We start from the raw sequence: 15,350 nt of genomic DNA, 5'->3' as shown, positions 1-15,350 counted from the left end.
GGTGTCTTAGGCGCCAGGAAGTACACAAAAGGAAGAAGACGGGCAGCGTGACATTTTGAATGTCTGTGCGTGTGAAGCACGCGTGTCCATGTGTTCTGATGAAGCTAACTTTACGTCACATTGAGTTCACATTCGACAGAAATTATGAAAACGTTAGGTCCGTCGTGTATGAAGTTTTTGGCTTATTATGAATATAGCAAATCATTACTGAATATTCGTTCTGTATCTATTTTTGAGCGTAATACAGTGCACGTAGCAGATTTACCCGGCGTCCTAGACGAACTAAACGAGGCACAAGCTTGTTCATACATGGTGAAAATAAGGGCCAGGTTGTGGGTAATGTGTAGGAAAAGTTCAATGCGCGTGGGTTAATTACGGCCTTTGAATTAGGTTACATATGCAAGCACCGCACAGCGTTATGCGTTTTACGAACGCCGTAGAACTTAGCTAGTTGTTATGAACTGTTAACAGCCGCCCAGATGAAATTTAGTGAAAATGGGGGAAAATGATGCTTGATGTGATTGTGAACTTAAATATGTGTTGTTGAAGATCGTTCCTTGCTGAAAAATTCACTGAACAAGTGCTCCAAAGTGTTATATGTGGGTAACGTATTAAACGGATGGGTCAAAGTCAGAATAAGTCACACGCGGGCAGAGTTTTTAAGTGTGTGGTTTCATTACAGGCAACTGAAATTCTTAATGCAACCTGTTCAAAAGAACAGCTTCGCTTGAACTGGGCTGTGATACTGCAAAAATCTCGCAAGTATGCTAGGTGTAATCTTTTTTTTCCATTCCAAGTGTATCTGCTATGTTCTTTTATAAGTGAACCAGTCGCTCGCTTTGAGGGCTGCCGTAGGTACGCATTATAATAAGTTACATACACTGAGGATATCTTGTTATGTGTCATCAGGGTGCAGTTACATGTTGTAGCTCTGCTATCGCTTAATACTCATTGTGAGTACTTTACTGATCGAAGTCGAATGATCTATTTTTGCTGTTGTGAATAAAGAATGCGTTTTTATTTTGTTCGTTTTTGTTATAGAGCTATCAGCTTTATCAGTCAGGTATCTACTCGGTAGAGGGCCTTGTCGACCTAACTGAATGAGGCTGCACGAGAATGAAGGCCCCCTACCTGGACGTGCCTTGGTGCAAATGGATTTTTCAGAGCGAACGCCTCGGGCATGCTGCCCAGCATGTATCCGAAGGCCACGTAGTAGGCTATCTTCGCCTTGGGGATGTGCACCACCTGCTTGATGAGGATGTTGAGCAGGGCCTGCGACAGGCAGTGCAGAAGGGTGAACAGCAAGCCTTGCGCTTTGGACTCAGTCGCCCAGGAGAGCTCTCCCGTGCTGCCCGCCATCGAGACCACGCTATCCGCGGTCACATCTAGCACGGGACCATAGAAGCGAGGGGAGGGGCTCAGCGAGGGGACACCCGGATCGGCTTTTCGCCCCTGCTTGTGCTCGCCGAGTGGCGTGTCTGGGCATTGCGTACTGGTGCCCTGGCCGGTGTCCACCGCGGCCGTGGCACTTGCGCTGTCACTGTGGTGCGATCCGGATATCACCCCGTCTTCGAGGATTCGCACCGCCGACGGCGTGCTTCTGGATCTGCTCGTCAACGGCTCTGAACATTGCTGGCTTACCGCGCTGTCATCCTCTGCCTGTGGCCTCTCTCGGACACCTTTCGCCTCCGTATCGTGTGGGCTTCGCATTGTGGTCTCCGGGATGCTAGCTTGCACCGATGCTGGAGCAGCTGGCGTTGTTGCCGTGCCTTCCGGGCTTCGCGACGTGGTCCTTGGAAGGCTCTCCGGCGCCGATGGCTGAGCTGCTGGAGTCGTAACCCGCATAGCTTCCACGTCATCAGTGCCTTGCGGGCTTCGAGGCGTGGTCTCTGGAATGCTAGATGGCGCCGATGGTGGAGTGAGTGGACTGACGACCCTATCGATATCTGCGTCTGTGCTTTCTCGACTCATCGACGTAGACTGCGGAGGGCTAGCTGTCACCGATGGCTGAGAGCCTGAAGACACGGCCCGGGCAATTTCGGAGGCTTTCCCGTCTGGGCCGGAAAACGTGATTTCAGGAAGCCCACTTGGCGTCGATGGCTGAGCTGCTGGAGTCGTAACCCGGATAGCTTCCACGCCGTCAGTGCCTTGCGGGCTTCGAGGCGTGGTCTCTGGAATGCTAGATGGCGCCGATGGTGGAGTGAGTGGACTGACGACCCTATCGATTTCTGTGTCCCTGCGTTCTCGTCTCATCGACGTAGACAGCGGAGGACTAGCTGTCACCGATGTCTGAGAGCCTGAAGACACGGCCCGGGCAATTTCTGAGGCTTTCCCGTCTGGGCCGGAAAACGTTATTTCAGGAAGCCCACTTGGCGTCGATGGCCGAACAGCCAGAGTCGTAGCCCGGGAAATTTCCGCGTCCGCGCCATATCGGCTGCGCGACGTGGTTTCCTGAAGGCTAGCTCGCGCCGATGGCTGAGGGGCCGGAGTAGTCGCAGCATCCGCGACCGCCTGTTGGCTGCCAAGGCGACGAACTGGTGGCTGTTTACCGGGCGCGGCCGACGTGTGCCGATCTGCCGTCAGCTGTGCGTCAGATGGCCTGAGCGATGCTGCTTCATCTGCTGTAGCTCCCTCTTCAGGTACCAGCTTTCTTGTTGACGGAGTGTAGGGAAGCAGAGCCAGCGACGGCTGGACATCACCTGCCGTCGACTTCAATATCCTCGGCTCGCCGTCGCGGAGACTGTACGGTGGCCGCGGGACGGTGGTAGCCGGTGGCTGCTGTGCCGTTGATGGTGGCCTGTCGGGACGCAAGTTCGATGGCCGTCGGCGGTCTGGCTCTAGCTTTAGCAGGGTCGCCCAGCGCTCGTCGGTGAACCAATCTGGCGTCAATGGACCGCTTGGTGACGCATACTGTGGCTGCGGTGCCGTTGAAGGGGTGTGCTTATGCTGGTCTGGCGGCTGCTGACTACACGCACTCGCCTGCAGGGTTGGCTGCGACGTCGCCTCTCCTGGCGTGGCCCTCGTTCCTGTACTGCTTCGTCCGCCGCCTTCTTTCGGTCGTGTGGACTTGGTCGACGGAACTTTCTTTTTCTTAGAGCTTGATTTCCGTCCAGAGCTGGAACGCATGGCGGCGATGAGGAACAAGGGCTGTTGAAAATCCTTCTATTGATTTATCTCCAGCAGAGCACAAAATCGTCCCGATCTCGTTCGGTAGCCGATCTTCTTCTCGCTCAAGGGAGGCGTGGCGCACGCGGGCGTGCTTGCAGCTTCTTCTTCGTTGCATCTGCGCTATGGCGATGGCGGTATTTTCTGCTTTTTGTTGTCGCTGCTCGGTATTTTAGGGCGGTATTAGCTGCAGGCAAAAGTCGCTTGGCGGAGGCGTGTAATTGTGTAGGAGTTTGTGTAATTGTGTAAACGACGCCTTTTATGGGGACTTACCCATTAACCGCATTCGTCCGACGCAACCGATCACGTTTCACAGCTTTCTATTTCTTTTCAGCTTGGCAATTTGGGCATTGTGGAAAGAAATTTATTTCAGAGGAGCTAGCATCTTTAACAAATAAAGGAAACTGATCCAATTGCGTATGGCTCAGTGAATGTGAACCCTGTTGGCCCGCGAAGCGCAGCCACCGAAGAAACAGGCCAGCATGCCTAGTAGTGACGAACTCACATCTTTATTGACCAAACTCGACTACTGCGGCCCCTTATATATTGCCCGCTAGGCATGGCGCAGCAGCAACACAAAAATGCCGGGCTGCTAGGGGGCGCTGCATTTCAGCAACTTTTAACATTGTGTCACTCCTCCCTTGTTAAGTTATATGCTACGGGGAGTACTTGACCACTGGTTTGACTGGGGACCACCTGACCACTTGACCCCCTCGGGCTGCCTAGCGACGCTTCCGCAGAGACCGAACCGGCGTGCGACGTGTATTCGGCCGTGCGGCCCTCTATGAAAGAGACTAGCAGCCCGACCAAGTTGTCCGGACAGCCGCGGTCTCTAAAATACTTCAGGACCAGAGGGTGCCAGACATAAAACGCACCCCGGAAGTCTAGGGATATCAACACTACGGGCGTGCGTTCCTCTTTGTGGCGCTTGATAATTTCGCACAGCGCGTGCAGCGCCATTACCGCGCACTTGCCGTGTGTGAATCCAAATTGGTTGGGGTGCGTGTGGCCGCGCGAGGAGGTGAAATAATAAAGTCGGCTGTATAGCAGTCGCTCGAGTACTTTCCCCAGGATGGAGGTCATGCAGATTGGTCTGTAAGCGCTCGGTGAATCCACCGGCTTGCCTGGTTTTTGTATAAATACCAATCTGCCTTTCCTCAAAGTCCTGGGGAAGTAACCCATCCGTAGCGCAGCGTTCATTACACGTTCATGAATCGCGGGTGTGCGGCGCAAATTGCCTTCACGACCTCAGTCGAGAGGCCGTCTGGTCCGGGAGCCGAGCCGAGCTGCATTCTGCATAATACGGCCTCTATCTCGCCCCGCGAAAACGGCCGCTCTCGCTCCACCGTGGCGTACGGCCGATCGACAGCCGCGCGAATCTCTGAGTTTTCGGGCCCGTCTGTCTCGGGCCTGGCACGAATTCTTGTGCTACGGCGCAACTTTGGAGTGCGAGGTGCACCCATGACAGGGTTGTCCATGGTACAGCTACTTCCAGATATACTTCCCGGCGATTGTTCCTCATGTAGCACGTCGGGTGCAGCTGGGAGATGTATGGCTGGTTCTCTCTCATGAAGCACATCCAGGACAACTGGAGAATGGATGGGCGGCTGCTCCAGTTGAGGAGAAACTTCTGCTCCAGCAGGACGAAGTGGCGCTGTCTGCGCAAGGCGCAAGTGGTCATTGTGTCGACTCCATGTCGAACCGTCTTGAGAAAGGACCTGGGCCGACGGTGGATTGACGTCTGAAACACATGCTGGCAGGTACCCATGGTGCACCTGCGTGGAAGTTTCTCGCATACACTTTATCTCCTGGTTGGAGTAATGGAGCCTGTCGTGACCCTCTGTCAGCATTCAACTTCTGTTTCAGTTGTTTTAAAAGCACCGATGCTTGTAGGCTAGGCCACATGACATCCAGAGGAGTCTTGAACATTCTCCCCATTAGGAGCTCACATGGTGGCCGACCATTTGCTTCACGTGGGGTTGTCCGATAATGAAATAAGTACCTGGAAATCTTTGTTTTGAAGTCGCCAGAGCCATACTTCTTGAGTTTGTTCTTTACAGTCTGTACCACTCGTTCTGCTGCACCGTTGGAGAAGGGGTGATACGGTGGTACAAGCATGCGGCGTATTCCGTTTCGAGTTAATAACTCAAGGTACTGTGCACTGGTAAACGCAGGGCCATTGTCAGAAACTATTACGTCAGGGAGGCCATGCTGAGCGAATGCGATTATCAGGGCAGAAATGGTAGCTTCTGCAGATGTGGATGACACAGGGAAAACGTCTATCCACTTCGAGAAAGCATCCACGATGACTAAGAACGTGTGTCTTAGAAATGGTCGCCCAAAATCAATGTGAAGCCATGACCAGGGTCGGTGCGGAAACGGCCATGGCATATGTGGGCCCGGCTGCACAGCCCGTTGTTGATCCTGGCACGTGGCGCAGCTTTTCACGCTGTTGGCAATGTCATTGTCTATACCTGGCCACCAGACATGGCTCCTGGCAATCATTTTGCTTTTTTCAATTCCAGGGTGACTGGCGTGAAGTACTCCAAGAACTTGGTCCTTCAGTGATTTGGGAACTGCTACTCGTGACCCCATAGTAGGCAGCCTTCATGGAGACTGAGTTCTGAGCCTCTTGTGCTGAAAGGGTTCCACTCTGGCCCAGCTGGAAGGCTCTCTCCTTTCAATACAGAATGCACAACGTGATCCAGAACTGGATCGTTCCTGGTGGCTCGTGCCACCACAGCAGGTGAAAGAAGTCGTGGATAGGCCTCCTCCAACATGAAAATCTCGGCAGGGGCAGGTATCGAGGTGCTGTCGTTAGGTAATGACAGTCTGCTAAGAGCATCAGCAGGGCCAAGCTCTTTTCCAGGCTTGTATACAAGTGCGCAGTTGTACGCAGATAGCTTGAGAGCCCACCTGACTAATCTTGGTGATGCTTTCACAGTGACAGGCTTGTTGGCACCCAGCAGTCCGACACGTAGCTTGTGGTCAGTGTATGCTTCAAACGGTATGCCCCACAAGTGCTGGTGGAACCGATCTACACCAAACACGAGTGCCAAGGCCTCCCTGTCAAGTTGACTGTAATTTCTTTCTGCTTTTGACAAGCTCCGTGAGGCAAAAGCAATGGGATGTTCTCGGCCATCAGCATCTTTGTGGGCCAAAACTGCACCTATGCCATAAGGTGGTGCGTCACATCTGAGACACACAAGCGTGTCAGGGCGGAAATGTACGAGAACTGGAGCTGAGGCCACCAGGTGCTTGCAGGCTGTGAATGCATCTTGCTGGTCCTGCCCCCACTCCCATTTCTTTCCACCACAAAGAAGAGAGTTTAGGGGAGAAAGAAGTGCAGAACGATTAGGCAAAAACGTCGATAAAAATTGACAAGTCCCAAGAAACTCTGAAGTTCTTTGACGTCTTTTGGCACAGGGCCATGCAGAATGGCAGCCACCTTGTCGACGTTCGGGGAAAGGCCTTCCTTGCTGATTATGCGCCCAAGATACTCTACTTGTGGCACGAAGAAATGACACTTTGAGTTTCACTTTGAGGCCAGATTCTTGAAGCTTGCGAAGCACAGCACGAATGTTCTTGAAATGCTCAGCATCATTAGCACCTGTGACAAGAATGTCGTCGAAATAGACGGCCACGTATGGTAGTCCTCTCAGCAAGTTCTCCATCTCACGTTGAGATATAGCAGGAGCTGACGACACTCCAAAAGGCAAGCAGGTGTACTGAAACAACCACATGTGTGTTGAAATTGTGACGTACTCTCTAGAGGCCTCATCAAGAACTCTTGCTGATACGCGTCGCGCAAATCCAATTTGGTGAATTTCTCACCCCCTGCAAGGACAGTCCACAGATCCCCAATCCTTGGAATGGGATATTTGTTCACTGTCGCTACTGGGTTGATAATGACACTAAAATCTCCACAGATTCTGATGCGCCCATCCTTTTTTACCACAGGAACAATAGGTGCCGCCCACGTGGATGTTTTCACTGGAGCAAGGATGGCATCTCTTCTTAATCGTTGTATTTTTTGTGTTACTCCATCTGTCAAGGCATATGGCAGTAGGCGTGGCTTGAAGAACCGAGGTGGGGCATCTGAAGGAACATGTAATGACGCTTTAGCACCTTTGTACGTGCCACGACCTTCTTCGAACACCTCTGCGAAGTCTTGGACTAGGTGTTTGATGTGAGAAAGTGCACGTATATTCACTGCAACATTGGAGAGGCCGATGCCCGGCTCGCGCATCCAGTTGAGTCCTAGCAGAGTAGGTGAATTGTCCCCGGTCAGAAAAATGGGTATATCCGCCTCCTTGCCATGAAACTTCACAAGGATATCAGCCTTGCCTTCGACTTTTTTCCGTTCCCCGGAATAGCTTCGCAGAAACACTTGCGACGGCTGCACATTATCCGAAGGCAGAAGCTGTAGGAGTCGCGACTTGGCAATGACGAAGACGCTTGCCCCCATGTCCACTTCCATGCGGAGCGACTAGCCGCAAACGTCAACAGTGACGGTGAAAGGCGGAGGCGATTCGGCGCAGTTAATATGCCACATGTCGCAGATTTCTGAAGGCGAAACTGCAGTGGCATCTTCATCTTTTACAGTGTGCACGCGAAGGCGGTTGCTTGACGCCTGCGAACTTCGTGCAGTGGACGAACGCTGCTCGTAAGAACTACTGCTTCGTGCTTGGCTGTCCTTTCGTTTCGTGTCGCAAACTTTCACTAGATGACACCGTTTGTGGCAGTAATTGCAGACGGTCTTCACATGCTTGCATTCGGATGCAAGGTGTCCACCCCCGCAGCGATAGCAGGTGACGGCCTCGTAGCCTGACGAGACGCGGTGGGTCGAAAAGGTGCCGTTAGGGTTAGCTTGTGCAATCTCCCCGGCATCCCTTTTTGCTGCTTCCATTGCTAGGGCTGTCTGCACGGCATCCTGGAAAGTGAGGTCCGCTTTTTCCAGCAATCTTGTTTGAATGTCTGCTTTGTTCACACCACATACAATACGGTCGTGTATCATGTCTTCTAGTTCGGCACCGAAGTTGCAATGCTCAGAGAGGCTTTTCAGCGCTGCAGTGAACTCGCTGATAGATTCGCCTTGCGCGCGAACTCGGGAGTTGAAACGGAAACGCTGCACGACTGCAGACGGCTTCGGGCAATAGTAGTGTCCAAGAACCAAAAAAATCTGTTGGAGGGTTTTGTCACTCGGCTTGTCGGGTTTCACCAAATTGCGAAGTAACGCATACGTCTTCTGTCCGCAACAACTGATAAATACGGACGTTTGCTTGTCTTCGGCGATATCGTTCGCCACGAAAAATGCTTCGAGTCGGTCCACATAGCAGGGCCAGTCATTTCCTCCGCCCTCACATGGCTCGAGACTGCCGAAATAGGACATGTTGAACGGGTGGTCGAGTCGTGCGGGTACGCAGACTCACTTGAAACGCAGAAGGCGCGGCATACCTGGTGTTCGTGGACGTAGTGGACGCGTCGCAGCAGAAGCGTTTGAAGTAGGATTAGCGTCCGGGTAGCGTTTCAGCCGTTCTAATTCCGAGGAATAGGTCGCAGGACGCAGTGACGCTTTCCGTAGTAGCGCCTGAAGTCCGTAGTGTAAGTCGTTGCAGTAGTATACAAGAAGGGTTTCTTCAAAAGCAGCATGGGCAGCAACTTGCACTCGTCGCGGTAGCAGTAGTAGCGGTCAAACAGGGATGCGTCTCAGTAGCGGTGAAGTCCCTGGCATCCGTCACAGAAGTAGAATCCGAAGTAGCAGTATCATAGTAGCAGTCAGGCTTGGAAGTAGTGCGCGCAGCAGTAGAAGTCCTCTGCACCTCGTCGCCAGTTGATACAATTGCGTATGGCTCAGTGAATGTGAACCCTGTTGGCCTGTGAAGCGCAGCCACGAAGAAACAGGCCAGCACGCCTAGTAGTGACGAACTCACATCTTTATTGATCAAAGGCGACTACTGCGGCCCCTTATATATTGCCCGCTAGGCATGGCGCAGCCGCAACACAAAAATGCCGGGCTGCCAGGGGGCGCTGCATTTCAGCAACTTTTAACACTGTGTCAGAAACTATAGCTATCGGTGGCGGTAATCTTGGTGGTTCTTTAGCATTTGATAATATAGCACACGAAACCATCCTAGATGGCCTCACCGCCATAGGATGCGGAGAGCGAGTATACCATTATACCGTGGCTTTTCTCAGCAACTGCTAAGCCCGCATCGGCATAGGATGCCTACAATCAGACATATATGATCTACCGCAGAAGGGTACTCCGCAAGGATCAATAATATCTCCTTTCCTCTTCAACATCGGACTTAGAAAACTTGCTTTACAACTGGAAAACATCCCAAAACTCGGATGTGCCTTCTATGCCGACGATATCACCCTATGGGCAACCAAGGGTTCATACGGGGACAGAGAAAATACATTACTTACAGCTATCGGACGCATCGAGTCATACCTAACCACAACAGGAATGAGGTGTGCCCCACACAAGTCGGAGTACCTTCAAGTCCGGCCCAAGCAAACTAAGGAACATCGAGCCCCGCCAATACATCTCGAGATTGCCGGGCAACCTATAAAGCACGTCCCGACCACACGCTTACTAGGTATGCACGTCCAGGAGAACAACGGCATAAAGGTAGCCTCAGAGGAATTAAATCACGTAATAAGAAGCACCGCATCACTCATCGCCAGAGTAGCGCGCAGCAAAGTTGGTTTCACAGAGGACGATATCTTAAGACTGGTACAAGCCCTCGTCATCAGCCGTGTCACATACGCACTCCCCTATCAAGTCAAGCGCAAAAGTGAGACAGAGCGCATGGACACTCTCATAAGAATGGCGTACAAAACGGCTTTACAGCTACCGTCAAGCACCAGCACAAAATTACTAGCGCTAGGCGTATACAACACCTTTGAGGAGCTAGCAAGTGCCACGCTCATAGCGCAGAGGGAGCGCCTCAGCAAGACTCAACAGGGAAAACACCTTCTTCAACGGCTAGGGTACCCGCTGACACCTCAGTACTGCAAAGAAGAAACATAACTCTTGCCTAACCACATTAGAGAGAACATTGTAGTAGACCCTATCCCCAAGAACATGCACCCCACCCACAATCAAGAGAGAAGAGCAGCGCGTGCCCGCATGTTGCACAAACGCTGTTTCAGAGACCCAGATACGTACTACACGGACGCTAGCCCGTATCTCTCGTCGCCACGTTGCGGGCCCAAATACACACTCGCCGTTGTCAATCAGGGGAACCTGGTAGCCTTTGCCTCCATCCGCGCCACATGCAGCGCAGCAGCAGAAGCAGCAGCGATCACTCTCGCACTTCGCGACGCCGCGAGCAAGGGAAGGTCCGCCCGCGTCCTTACGGTCTCACAAGCGGCGTGTCGTTTATACATGAATGGTACACTCCCTATACAAGCCATTCGAATCCTGGGTCGCTCACTAGAGTGGACCCACGGTATCGTTTGGTGCCCCGGGCATGAAGGCCTGCGGGGCAACGAAGAGGCGGACTGCGCAGCTCGAGGTCTCACTAGCCGAGCGGCAGACCGCACTATTCTTCAGCCCCCGACAGACCGACGAGCGACCCACGAGTTATGAACGACAGGTCAACAAATACTACAGGACCAACGTCTCGGAAGAACGCAATACGCTCCCCCACGCATAGCTCTCAATAAACTCCAGGCAAGGGACTGGCGCCACCTGAAAACTAACACATACCCACACTTGTTTCGTCTACACGCAATCTCCCCAGACAGTTATACGTCCCGGACATGTCCCTGGTGTAGCAACCACACAGCGACACTCGCGCACATAACACACGAATGTACCGACCGTCCGGGCGACACAATTTCGCCACGAGTCACAACACACACATTCACTACGCGGTCTTGGGAGGCGAGACTCTCCTAACTGGACCTGGGAAGCCAACTGGTGACCCTCGACCGGGCCCGGCGAGCCGCGATCGCCAGTGGAGCCCTGTCAGAGGGAACCACCCAGGAATAAACCGCGCAACGGTTTCTGCAATAATAAAGTTCCTCCTCCTCCTTCTCCTTTATTCACTGATGCATCTCAAGATGGTTATTTAATTGCGACGTGCCATTTTCAAGGTTCAGTGCTACTGATGTCACTGGCAGTGCTCTGAAAGGAATCCCTAGTTATCTCAATTCGTAGCCCCCACCGACACCACAACGCGGGACATCGGCGCTGGAAATTCGTCCGTTGCACTCTCACGTCCAGGTCGTGAAAGACTTCTCAGCATCCACTACCGTACGCCAGCTGCGTGGATTCCTGGGCCTAGTGAATTTCTCCAGACGCTTTATTCCGTACGGCGCTCAGCTTCTGCATCCACTGACTGGGCTGCTAAACAAACTGGTCGCCGATTCGGTACATAATTTTCATCCACCGGACGACTGACGTGCCTACTCACTTAATGGTGGCTGCTTCCAGCGTGGTCATCGGCTCTGTTCTGCAACAGAAAATCGACTCCGAGTGGCACAGACTGGGCTTCTTCTCTCAGAAGCTCCAACCTGCCGAGACTCGCTTCAGCGTTTTTGGCCGTGAGCTGTTCGCCATCTACTCCACCATCCTGCACTTCCGGCAGTTCTTGGAGGGCCAGCCATTTGACGTTCTAACTGATCACAAAGCTCTGGAGTATGCCTTCCGTATGAGCTCTTCCAAGTGCGTCTCAGGTAATCTGCCTTTCGTCGCGCCGTTTTCTACTCATTTCATGACATCTGCCATCCCAGCATCCGTGCCACGCAGCGCCTCGTTACACAGTCGTACGTCTGGTCGAGCTTCAACACCTATGTTCGCCAGTGGGCCCGCTCGTGCCTCGCTTGCCAGACCTCCAAGGTGAACCGCCACACGAAGACTCCCACGCAGTTTTTTCTTGCCATCTGGCTGTCGCTTTGATCACGTCCATCTTGATTTGGTCGAACCGCTTCCTCCCTCTCACGACTGCCGGTACATTTTGACAATGATTGACCGCTTCATCCGTTGGCCCACAGCCCTAGCCCATTCTGGACATCACTGCGGAAACGGTCGCCAAAGCCTTTGTTTGAGCATGGGTTTCCCGTTTCGGATGACCCAACATTGTTACAACTGATCGCTGCCGGCAATTTAAGCGTCCGTCTTCACGAAGCGGAGACGCGGGTCGGTGACGGGAGTGGTCGCATACCGCGTCGGCTTCGTGACAGATCGCATCAATTGAGATACACCAACTTTTCCCCCTGCAAGCCTGGTATCATCGTCTCCAGGAACCTCAGCGGCACCCGTCTACACCACGTTTGTTAAGGTGGGGCCAATTTTTGACCACTTTTCGGTCATTTGAAGCTTTAGTCACGCCGCGGTGGTGCTAAGCCTAACGGCGCCGGGGCCTGCGATGGCCCCGGTCGGGGATCCCTCGGCTCTGGCGGCTCCAAATCAAGTCACCGGATACGACCCGCAGTCCTTCCAGATCGTAACAATGGATACCCATCAATCCGAGGATACGACTCAAGGCGAGGATCCTCTACCAACCGAGGACGATTACCTCCAAGATATGGTCCGCGTCTGGCGCGGAAAGAAGAACGCGGCGGCGGCATCGAGGGACGCTGGTGCTGGTGCCACCCAGTAACAGGCGCCGGCTAGCTCTGCGCATACGCAGGGCGGGAGTGCGCTGAACGCAGCCTCGACGAGCTCCAAGCAACTCCGGTGGCGGCCGCAGAACACGCCGCGCATTGAAAAAGATGACATCGTCGTGGTACTGAAACCAAGAAACACGGTCGACCTCAAGGCAACTTTTGGTCCTGGACGAGCCGGCGCTGCAGTCCGCAGCATCCACGGGGACGACGCAAATGCTGGACTTGAGGTGTGGCCCGTTTGGGACCAAAACGTACTTGTATGTGCACTGAAATCTGTCGACGCCGCGGAGAAGCTACTCCGGTATATTGTGCTGCCGGTAGGGGAACGCGCGCTACCGTTCCGGGGACACCCGAAACTCTCCGGAGCGTTCTGTCGAGGCGTCGTGACTGTTTCGCCAGACAAAACGTCTGAAAGCGTTAAACGAAAACTCAGTGCGGAACAAAATGTGGTGTCTGTGCGCAAGCTAGGGGGAACCCCGGTTGCGGTGATCACCTTCGCGGGGACCAAGGTGCCACGGACGGTGTTGTACAGCTACGAACGGCTCCCTGTTCGCCTGTACAAGAAAACAGTGCCAGCATGCCACCGCTGTGGCACAGTGGGCCATCGGGCCGATGCGTGCCCGCGACCGCAGCCGGGACGCTGGAAACGCTGCGGAGTCCAGGTTCCCGATGCCACTCCTGATGGCCCGGCAGAACATGACTGTGTTCCGAGCTGCCTCATCTGCGGAGGCGGCCATCCTACCGGAGCTCCTGGCTGTGCCGGGCGGTTCCGGAAAGCCATCAAACCGAGCTTCCCATCCGGATCCAAACCCAAGACAAAGACGGGGCCCAAGCAGGCTCCTCCGCCCAAGGCCAAGAAAGCGCCAGCCGATCAGGAAACCAAGGCCAAACCCGGCACATCGAAACCTGTCAGGTCCGCGACCCAGGCGGTGCCCCGGTCCTCAATGCCAGGGACTTCCCGCCCTTGGCACCCGTCCAACCACAGGTGAGCAGTTGGAGTAGGGCAGTCTCCGGGCCCCCTACCCGTCCCTCCCCTACCGAAAGCGCCCTACAGCAGCAGGTAGAGGAGCTCAAACGCCAAAACCAAATTCTAGCGCGCAAAATTATTCGAGAATTAGAGGCCAAACAGGCCGGGTCATCCGAACCAATGCAAGAAGCTGAGCCAGATGACGAGGATGACGGATCATCCGTAACAGCTTGCCTCACTAGCGTCTCGCGGCAGTGCGGGGACACGGTAGTTGGATCTGCTGGTCGCGTCGCCGGCCTAGAGGCACTGCAGCGCCAAACCGAGCAACTGGAGGAGCAAGTGGTGCCTTCCCGAATCAAATCATGTCAGCAGTCCGCGAGTCCTTCCAGGACATGTTTAAGGCAGCTTTAACGCAAGCACTTCCCGACCTTATGGCCCAGGTCACTGACTCGGTCCTTAAAGCCGTGCAGCCCTGGTTCAGCACCCAAATTAAGAACGCCACTAGCTGCGAATCCTCTCACCTCAAACGTAAGACAGCCTCCCGCCAGGCAGCGGAGGAACATGGTTCAGGCTCTGCAGCTGGTGGGTCGGTGCGGCCCCTCGCTGGGGTTGCGCTGGCTCCCGGCCAGAGCTAGTCCGCTCGCCCGTAAATAATTAGAGCAAGATGGCTAGCAGATCTAATAGGAATGATAAAAACCTTGAAAAATTCCAGATCATACAATGGAACTGCAGGGGTTTCAGAGCTTGGAAAAAACGGTCACACCTCCAGCTCTACCTGCAGTCCCTAGGAGACATGCCGGCACTCATTGCCCTGCAGGAGCCCGGCATAGACGTTAAATTATCAGGCTACAGCACCTTTCAGGGAGGCGCCTCTACGTGCATCTTGATGAATAAAGCTTACACCGTGGTTCAGGTCGACTTAGACTTGAGTACCGAGCAAGAATATACAATGGTCCGGGTACTGCCTCTCAGACGCCGCGACCCGTCAATACATATCCTCAACATATACTGCCCTCCGCATAAGCCGCGCGTAACTTTTAATGAAATCTTCCTTCGCGCGATAAAAATGCCAGCCAAAGAGCCTCTAGTGATCGTTGGAGACTTCAATGCTCCCAGCCTTCATTGGGGCTACCACTTCGAACAGGCAAGAGGACGTAAGCTGGCGGAGCTCATCTCGACCCTCAGCCTCACGTTGCTCACGGACCCGGCGTATCCCACCCGAGTGGGGAATTCGGTAACCCGCGACACGTGTCCCGACCTTTCTCTCGTTAAAAATGCTAGAGCGGCTGCTTGGGAGAACTTGGGAGATTCTCTAGGCAGCGATCACCTCCTTCTCCGGATTACACTCATGGCGAAGGCAGCGCGCAAAAAATGGGGTCAGGCCAAGCTGACCGATTGGCACAAATTCCAGAATCACACTATCCCTCCCGTACTATTTTCCGGCGGCTACGCGGAGTGGGCTAACCACATATACAACATTCAGAAACAACACGTCACAACACTACAAACCACCGAAGAGATCCCCGCAGTGGACACCCTCCTCCTGCATTTGTGGGAGGCGCGCCGGAGCTTAACTAAACGGTGGAAAAAGCAG

General features: G+C 53.7%; 1 protein-coding gene across 1 annotated transcript; it reads right to left on the bottom strand.

Annotated features, from left to right (window-relative positions):
- Positions 1–5,744: 5,744 nt before the first annotated feature.
- Positions 5,745–7,633, bottom strand: LOC142570460 (uncharacterized). The gene is made up of 3 exons (XM_075678844.1): positions 7,208–7,633; positions 6,671–6,893; positions 5,745–6,334 (listed from the first exon to the last, which is right to left on the bottom strand). Exons 1-3 carry the CDS (start codon positions 7,631–7,633, stop codon positions 5,745–5,747), a joined length of 1,239 nt encoding a protein of 412 aa, XP_075534959.1.
- Between the last annotated feature and the right edge of the window lie 7,717 nt (positions 7,634–15,350).

Source organism: Dermacentor variabilis, chromosome 2, assembly GCF_050947875.1.
Source record: "Dermacentor variabilis isolate Ectoservices chromosome 2, ASM5094787v1, whole genome shotgun sequence".
NCBI lineage: Eukaryota > Metazoa > Arthropoda > Arachnida > Ixodida > Ixodidae > Dermacentor > Dermacentor variabilis.
Note: the sequence above shows the minus strand (reverse complement) of the source record. Positions and strands in the feature narration are given on the sequence as shown.